Source organism: Opisthorchis viverrini (assembly GCF_000715545.1).
Source record: "Opisthorchis viverrini unplaced genomic scaffold opera_v5_3, whole genome shotgun sequence".
Lineage (NCBI taxonomy): Eukaryota > Metazoa > Platyhelminthes > Trematoda > Opisthorchiida > Opisthorchiidae > Opisthorchis > Opisthorchis viverrini.
The window spans coordinates 2,106,745-2,116,283 of NW_008751659.1; the positions used below are offsets into that span (position 1 = coordinate 2,106,745).

At 46.8% G+C, this 9,539-nt stretch overlaps 1 protein-coding gene across 1 annotated transcript in view; it reads right to left on the reverse strand.

The window, feature by feature from the left end:
* The window catches only part of T265_12515 (hypothetical protein), a gene marked incomplete at both ends in the record, with an annotated part of 22,907 nt that extends 16,801 nt beyond the window's left edge, over positions 1-6,106 (reverse strand). Inside the window, 6 exon segments of the mRNA XM_009164151.1 lie at positions 660-886; positions 936-1,206; positions 2,864-2,897; positions 2,902-3,058; positions 4,233-4,818; positions 6,016-6,106. Of these exon segments, the coding sequence (XP_009162415.1) occupies positions 660-886; positions 936-1,206; positions 2,864-2,897; positions 2,902-3,058; positions 4,233-4,818; positions 6,016-6,106 (1,366 nt within the window).
* Between the last annotated feature and the right edge of the window lie 3,433 nt (positions 6,107-9,539).

Consider the following 9,539-nt stretch of genomic DNA (forward strand, 5'->3'; position numbering starts at 1 on the left):
ATGCCACAGCTAACAGGCTGATGCCACGGTGGTTTTCGCATAGCGTCCGTGTACCCTTTTTGAAGATAGGGATAACTGTCGACATGCCCCATTCTGCAGGCACTTGCTCTTCGTCCCACATAGTACCAACAAGCTTTGTCTTGAAATGAACCTCAAATTCACCCGCTGTGAGCATTAAAATGTCAGGCTACCAAGTAACACCCCGAAACCGGTGCGTCGGGTTACGAACCACTGACTGTACACCGTTACTGAGCATTTTAACTCCGTGTCAGAATATATCTACACCTCTATCGGTACAACTTAAGAATCCAGTACGGGCATTTCCAGTTCTATGTATAACACCTATCAAACTCGGAGTAATTCGAGTTCATTTCTTGCTATGAAGAGTATTTCAGATAATCACCGAGCTAGTGGTCGGGAACAGACCGTACAATTACCCTGAAAACCGGGACACCGTAAAATGGGGAGGTCCACCGACGAACCTCTGTAGGACGAAGGACAAACCCTACATCTACACACTAGAGAAGTTTGTACGTTTGGATGAATCACTAATCAGATCAATATTATCGCCACATGACAGACTCAATCACCAGACGACACAAAAATATGACAACATCCACAGGAAGGAAAACTAGGGTGCTTTGAGAACCGCCACTTACCTAGTTTTTGACGAGATCGGCAACAGCACGCCACCAGAATGCAGCAAAGGATGATGCAGAACACAGCCAACACACATACCAAAATCATGTAGATACTATAAGGAGGTTTCTCAAGGAGTATACTAAGTTCATCGGGTGTGGGAATATTACAGTGTGTTTCGTTGCAACACCGATGGCCGTTGGCGTCGTTGCAAAACATTGGTTCAATGAACTCATGCTTCCCACACCTGAACATCAGTTGATTAGTTGACCGGCCAAATAATCGATGGAACTTACGTCAGATCGTACAATTTCTTAGGATCTTTCCTGGGTTCCATCAAAAGATTTAGTCGGCAAAATGACCCCTTTTTCAATGGACAACAATAAGGACGGTGCCGGAGTTCACTGTAATAGTCGTATGGCTGGTATCTATCTTCCCAGTTTCCTTCAATTGCATCTATGTACGCATTCCAATTCTTCCGGTGTTCTTTGCTAAATGGGATCTTGCAGGGTTGACAAAGTGACATGTTCCCAGCAGTGCAAAATAACATCAAACACTCCATGGTTTCTGGGAAATAAAGTGGTGGTGGGACAACACTGTTTCTGAAAAGGATAAGCAAAATTACAACAAATGTAATCATAGTAAATTACAAGCCACCAGCGCTTTATTAAAAAAACTGATTCATGATTCAATGAAACATTTGAGGACGGCAATGAGAACCTGGATCATCTCCACTGGGTTTGGGTGGATGACAATCCAATAGAAAAATAACGTCTATAATGACAGTGTCGTTCACTCATCCCCTTGTGCCTGCAAGCAGTACTGAGCTGTTCAAAGACCATAGACGAACTCTCAAACCAATTCCAAGTGGTGTTCAGGACAACAACACAAGAAATTCGGGCAAACCCTCATGAACATGGATACATCTCACATCTGCTGACCACTTGATGCTAACACGTCTCTGGTAAGTGAAGTAATCTTGGCAACTCCAGCGGCTGAAGCATCTAACCATCAAGTTGGGTTTGTAAGTGTCAGGATGTTAAAATGTTACAACCACATTCGACGGTGCCATCCAGACAGACGAGTAATCGTTAGAAAAGACAGAAAACACTTCATAGATGGCATCCCATGTGAGAATTGCAAGGCGTACACTCCTATGTTAATAAATTTTATCTACAGGTCTTGTTTACCCTGCGCGTGAAACAGAAACATTTATGCCTGACTACTGCACTTCAATTCTACTTCCACTTTCGAGGAAAGAGACAGCAGTACGCTATCAATGCAGCTTCCAAAGTAGTTCCAAACCTTTACCCTCAATCGAATTTTAATTATCAGATACGCATGTACCTGATCTAATCAATGATGCCTTTGTTTAGGAATAGGTCATCCAGTGTTGCATCACTCCACGTTCCATCAACCTGCAGCGGCGTGTTACATGAACTACCGCACCGACTTCGACCTTATCAACCCTAACATATTGTTGAACGTGATATTACTCATCAGAGATCCAATTAATCTTATCGCAGTACCCCCACAAGAACTAGGGACCGACTAAATAGCGAGGAATATTGCAAGTCTGACCTTCACTCAAGATTGCGTGAGGGATGACCTGAATCCGTTTGACTACCCTGTCGGTTGGGTAGAACTGCCAAGGTCTAGAGACTACAGATAGTAATTCGAGCAGATAACTGGGCACTAGGACTCCCACCTGAAGTGCTCAGACGAGGTCCTGGCGAGCGACAATACGGGGTCTCTCGCTCAGTATACTTACTCCATCTTGGTTATTGATTTTTTGAACGTTCAGAGTCGTGGTTACATAGCCCACACAAGGCGGTCTCTGGCAAGGCTCCCGCAAATATCAATCCAGTGGCGTAGACTTGGCTGCATACCCAGTCAATCGATATCGGACCTAACAGTGCCAATCTAGTACTTGAGCTAAATATCTCGGTTGAAACGCCAGCCCGGACACGATTTTGAAACAAGCATTAGATCAGTATTTGAACAACAATGATGTCTAAATGAGTCGACGTTGTAGTTTTGCTGGTTTCAAGTCACAGAATGCCGGAACATCGAGAGAGGAACAATTCAGTCGTCACTTGAGAGTCCCCGAACAAAACCACACATCTTACCACTGCTTTGTGGCTCGGAGTTGTGGACCGAATGATCACAACGTTACTCAACCAAACCCTCTTCGGTGTGAGCAACCGGGCTGTATCATTCTCACCAGCTCCAGATAGCTCAGTGATTAGGGCACCAGCCTACGGACCGGAAGGTTAGTGGTTCGGACCCAAACTCAGCATTCCGACTGCACCTGTCTACGCTTATGCGACCTGGCAGTATTCCAGCCCTCATAGCTCCTTCCGTTGGAATGGCAGCTAGGCATTGAAAGGGTGCGACAGCTGAACGATTTTTTATTATTCTCAGAAGCCGTTAGTTCATTGACTCATCCGCACTCCTTCCAAACCATTCACCTGGTCCACTGAGTTTTACTCAGTAGACAGCAGTTGTCTAAACTTCCACCCGGGAAAATAAAGCAAAATAACTCTGAAAAACCCGTATCTGGTCTACCTTACCAACTTTAATATGCCTCTTTTCAACCTGGATGCAGAAAATCCGGTTTTGAATCGAGGTTTCATCCTGTGAAGTCAATCCATTCCAAAACTCTCAGACGCATCGTACAGCTGTTCCATCCGTATTGAGAATCATCCGCAGTACACATCACGCGAATATGCGTAGAGACTCAAACTTGCAGCTCTCCTGCTAGCAGTTCAGCTATGAGTGGCTGCTTAGCAGTGTGGTTGCATTTGGACAGAACAGAGCACCGCTGGTCCTCCAATCACGGGATTCACATTAAGTCGTCACGTACTGATTGGTTTTCGAGTGACGACTTTTCAGGTGAGAGATTCACCAGTTGGTACCCGAACGATTTACTTCACAACTATTACCATGGAGGTTTCCTGCAGATTCTATAGCTATGCGAAAAAAATGAAACAGATTCAGGTGATTCTCGGCTTTGAGAAAAACCGACTTTAGTTGTAGGAAAAAATCGCCCTAAAATTCCATTCAAATTCCTTACATGTATGTTGTCTCCGAAACAGGCTAACAAAATTCCGCTTTGGTCAGGCTTCGGTCGATCAGGACGAACTCAGATATCAGACATTTCACTGTTAAGGTGTCAAGTGATCTTAGTGCAATGGATCGTGCCATCTACGGTGTGGAACCCGCACTCAGTCCCAAGGTTGAAAGCGTTTGCCGGATTAAATTCCAATAAACAGTCATGTTGCTATCCGGTTGAAATGAGATAAAATATTCAGAATGAATTGCAGATAAGATCGTTTTGCCTATGTCCTCCACATCATCATCATCATCATCATCATCATCATCATCATCATCATCATCATCATCATCATCATCATCATCATCATCATCAACGACAGCATGACATCAGTGTTCAACACCAATGCTTCATTGCCTTACAACCATGACTTATTTGAAAGCCTTATTGTAAAGAAAAGAATTAAGGTGGATGGGGGAGGGACCTAGTGCTAGCTTAACACAATCGTTTCGAGGTGCCCACACCTCCAGACATTCACTCAGGCAATCTGGACAGAAACTGACAACAAGAACGCCACTGACATCGGTTGGCAGCCATATCTTGTAGTGTCTCAAACCAGACACAGTGAGGATCACGCGGTCCCCATCCTGGAAGGCGAGTAGCACCGACAGCACCCAAGCGTTTCGTGATCTCCTTCATACTCCTCTGCCAAGTCAAGGGTTGGCCACCTCTCTGTTTACGCCACTCCGAATTGGGCATGGAAAACAGCACTCTCTTCGGCAAACGATGGTTCGGCATACGTAACACATGTCCCAACCAACGCAGCTTCTGGTGCTGGACACATTCTTCAATGGAAGTACCCGTTACACAACCGAAAACACGCTTTCTAACTCCCTCGTTACGGATTCGCCGACACCAACCCACACGAGCTATGGTTATGAGACAACGATTGTCGAACACCTGAAGACGTCTCAGGTCCGCTGCTCGAATAGGCCAAGTCTCACAGACATACAACAAAACAGCCCGTACTGTATCTTGATACACACGTCCCTTCAGATTCAGGGATAAACCATTCTGACGCCATAGGTGCCTCAAGTTAGCAAACGCGGACCGAGCCTCCACAACTGCTTCGGAGAGCAGAAACCGCATATCATGTCATCTTCAGGGCAGTACCACCGACCAGTATACACGAATAGGCTTGGAAAAGCGCAGCTATATAGTAGATTTATTACCCATGCTCGATAATCAGAAGCGGCCATCTAAGTTGTTTCTTGAATGTCGTACGCTCCTAGCTAGTGCGAACTTTCATTAAAAACCACTCGCATCGTGTTGCTTGGGGAGTTCCGACCGTGGACTCATTCAGGTCATGTGGCTATCCGTTACTCGCAAATAGCTCCAACAGAAGATTAGTCTTCCTCGTAGGGTGCTTGACTGGAATCACGCCACTGTGCGGGTCCACAGAGCAAGTCGGTCCGGATCTATTCATCTCGTAATAGTAACGGGTTGGTTTATCTTCACCTATAAACCGTGTACAAAAGTACAGCTGTCCCATTGGTTCCTGCATCGGAGATGAGGAAAATTAGGGAACGAGAGCCATACTTTGGAGACGACGGCGCAATCAGTTCATTGGTGACGAGAAGTCCTGTGTCCAGCATGGCAGGGAGTGATGGCTACACAATGAAGGCGTTAGCTCTGATGCGAGAATACCATTGCTCGCGTGACGCGCCCATATCTGTTGGGGTCACCAACTATTGGTGTGTCTCGTCCCAGAATCCCCATCTGAGGAGATGGCTGTTACGAACGCGACTGAGTTTACTAGTAAGGGTTTGGTGCTCCGTTGCCAAGTAACGGACTAACTCCCCTGGGTCGCCACCATCCAATACATGGCTGGATGAGCGGAACTCTGCTAGGCAAACGGTACCCTGACATACAAAAGTACATGGTCTAACCAGAGTAATCTGTGAAAAGTAACCTGCTGATCTATCAAGGGAGATGGCTCCCCTGGAGCCATCTAGAGTACCTCAGTACTACTGACCTGGTGCTCCCACCAAACACGCGCAGTGCTTAAGGGATACTGACGGTCAAACACATAGTCTTCAAAGGTCCTTACCCAACCTATGCGTCTCGATTGCTCCTATCTAGGCTTGGGCAACCTGGGGGTACCTTGGCTCTCCTGTTACCCTCGGGTGGAACCGCAGCTAAGCACTAAGGCTTGGGCACCTGGGGGTACCTTGGCTCTCCTGTTACCCTCGGGTGGAACCGCAGCTAAGCACTAGACGTTACAGCTGAAACATTATTATTACTATTATTATATAGTCCACCTGAATCCGCATCTGATATCCTGTTGGGGGTCCCGAATTCACGTGGTGTGGGTGCTTGCGCCGAAAGCCTGAGCTGGATAGAAACAAACATTCAGAATACAATTAAATAAGTTGCTCTCAGTTATCTGAGCGGCGAGCATCAACTCCGAATCTGTCGACAAGATGCGCTTCCTTATGACCTAGCCAGGCGACCTGCCATTCAGATCACCTGCAAAAATCACCATCTCTGCACTTCCCGCTGACCGAAGCGATCATGACAGATCATGATAGCTGTCTTTCTCGACTTAAGAGCTGTCGTCTGTCGTTTACCGCGTCCAGATGCATTGATCTTGATTGAACCAGTCATTCTAATATAGCACACACAACTGTCCAGTAAGGGGCATTCAACTCTGGAGCTAAGCACAAATCCAATACCGTAAATATCATGAATCATTGAGTGAAGATCAGCTGGCACACTGGAAGTAATGTGCGAGGCATTCGGGTTCGCACGGAGTGTCTGACTGAACTGGGGTCTTGTATGCGTGTTTCAATCGATGGACAGAACTAGGCCTGAGAAAGAGCCGTCTATCGCCCAACCTGACACAGTGTACAGCGTTGATATCAGAAACTCCCGATAGCTTCCTCGCATTTTATAAGGACTTTGTTTGATTTGTATCACTGGCAGAAGCCTAGAAACAGAGCGACGGCTAGGTGATTGGCAGCTAAATAAATCAGAAAGACCTGGGAGAGGAACGTGTGGGGACAGGTCAATGAAAGAACACTGTAAGGGCAACCGGTACTTCCAGAGTGACCAGGCTGAAAAAAGGGCATTGGTTGATTTGCCTTACCTTGAACCTTTGGCAAAAAATTCCGACCCACAAAGCAGTGAGAAAAGGCAGAGTCTTCTTCAGAGGTTCTTCCTCTATCACCTGACTCAAAGGTAGGAATCATTAAACAGCGTCAGTTTGCGTGTGAGGCCCCTCCTGGAGCGAGTGAATCCTTGGTCCGACCCACTCAACTTCAGGAGGCTGGCCAGGGGCAGAGAGATCCGGAGAAGCTATACATCGAAGCCAACAGTTTGGATGCTTAAGCGACATTAAGGGGGCGAGTGGGCTGTCTGACAATGTCCCTAACTAGTAGTGCGTCCCGTATTGAGGCCCCATCCTGGGAGACGACAACGAACAGCTCAGTTGAGTTTCTTGGCGATGCTTTTCACATTTCGCTGCTAGGTCGTTGCTTGTCCCCTGGCTGCTTCAAACCATTCGCGCGGCTGTGCGAAAACAGCTCTTCAAGGAAATCTGTCATGTGGTACACGGAGCACCTGACCAAGCCAGTACAACTAATGGAGTGTAATTAGTTCATCTACCATGGGTTATTTCCTTTGAAAACCATTCATAGTACTCCGGCATTACTGATTCGTTTTTTCTATCCGACTCGGGCAATTCCTGAAGACATCAATGGACCAATACAGAAATTTCTTTTACATCCTTAGTGCTCAGCAGCCAGGCTTTTGATCCGTATAACAATATTCAGAGCACCGAAGCATTACCAACTAAACCCTTGACAGGTGAGTTGATATCACGCCCGCACCACAGGCGACAAAGGTTCACAAAAGTTGCTCTGCTCGGCTAAATCACCGGGGCCGATAAAGCCTTAAGAGATAGAAATTTATGAGGGGCGCCTTCGCTCCATAGGCTTCACGGTGCCTGAAAGTCCACAGGGAAAAATGCGGCTTTCAAATCAAGGAACACCATCATTGTTGATTATTGGAAGCAGTGTTGCGATTCCAGAATCTGTCAGACGACTGAACCTAGCTTGTTTTGTACGGATCTGCCTCTCCCTGTATTCAATCAACTACGAAGGATAAGACCAGAGAACACGTTCGATGTCACAGCTACCAGGTGCTTCACACATCCACATAACCTTCTGAAAGATAGGGATAATTATCGATGTGCGAAATTCTGCAGGCACTTTCACTTCACTACATAACGCATAGAAAGAAAGAAAGCTTTCGGTTGTAGCACCCTTCCGGTGCCTAGCTGTCATGCCACCCGAAAGAAGCACGAGGGCTGAGATACTGCCAGGTTGCCCAAGCCTAGACAGGGGAAGTAGAGTGGCGGAGGTCGGATTCGAAACACGGACCTTCCGGTCAGTAAATTCGCGCTCTAACCACTTAGGCCATCTCACATGAGTTTTGCCAGATGGGTCACCAATGGTTCTGCGCAATCCTTGAAGAGGGCCATCAAAACCATCCGGTCCTGGTGCACTCTCACACTTCAATACGGGTATATCCTATTTTACTTCTTTTGACGGGCGATTCAGGTTTACATTCCATTCGCTCGTATGCACTTTCCCCAGAGACTGTGTTGCGGAAAGCTAGCCAGGAATCGCTTTGCGAATAAATAAATCAGGCATTCCTTCACCTATCGTTTCACTGGCTGGAGCAATCGCGAAATCAGTGTTGCGTTCGGAACACGAGCCTCCCGGTCAGCTGCCTCGCCCCGTGACCGCTGAGCCATCTCGAGCTCGAAAGTAACCATGTATCCAAAAACGAGTGAGAAACACTTAAATAATATAATAATAATATAATATAACTTATCTGGTTAAAGCTGTTGGTGCATGTACTACTCGCGTCCAACCACAGAAAACATTTTCTAGTACTCATCATCGATGGTCGAAAGTTCACGTGAGACGAGCGTTGTGGGATCTTTGCCTCTTCTTGGCTGGTGCTCATTTAATCCTGTTTGCACGGGATTTGAACCCTCAGAGAACGTGCCACACTACTGACCTAAATGGCATGCACGTTGTCATTCCCCAGCCTGACGGCCTAGCTAGAGTTCGTCCGACGTTTTGCGCCAGGTGTATGTCGGATGAGGTTCCAGTCGGGTGTTTGTTTAATCAAGTTGACGCCTTACTCATACGTGATGCTGAGATATTTATTCTAATGCTGTTCAAAGGTGCGGGCACTTTATTCCTGACCACGTTCGCTGAGGACATTTGCTTCTGCACATCATTATCATCATCATCATCATCATCATGGGTGAGGGAGGGGACCTAGTGCTGGCCTATGTCACGCATACTGAGGTGCCTACACAGTACGGAAGTACGTTCTTGATTTTGAGGGGATGGGTCACGGTGACTCTACCCTAGAAGGCGTACAATACCAACAATATTCAAACTCCTCTTGATCTCTTTAGCGCCCTTCTGCAAAGTCGCGGTTTGTGCCATTCTGAATGAGACGCGGGAACAATACTCGTCTGGATGGACGGTGTTTCAGCATGCGTAGCATGAGCCATCGTAGCACTCGTAGCACACGGCATCACCAAGCCATCGTAGGCGGTAGTGCTGGATGTTTTCCCCGATTTAATTACCTACCACACAACCAAACACCCGTTTTCTAATTATCTCATTATTGACAGGTTGACACCAGCCACGCTTCTGAGGCATCGGAGGGTCAAAAACTGAAGACGCCTCACATCATCTGTCCACAGAGGCCATGTCTCGCACCCATACAACAACACAGCCCTTACTGTAGCCTGGTAAAA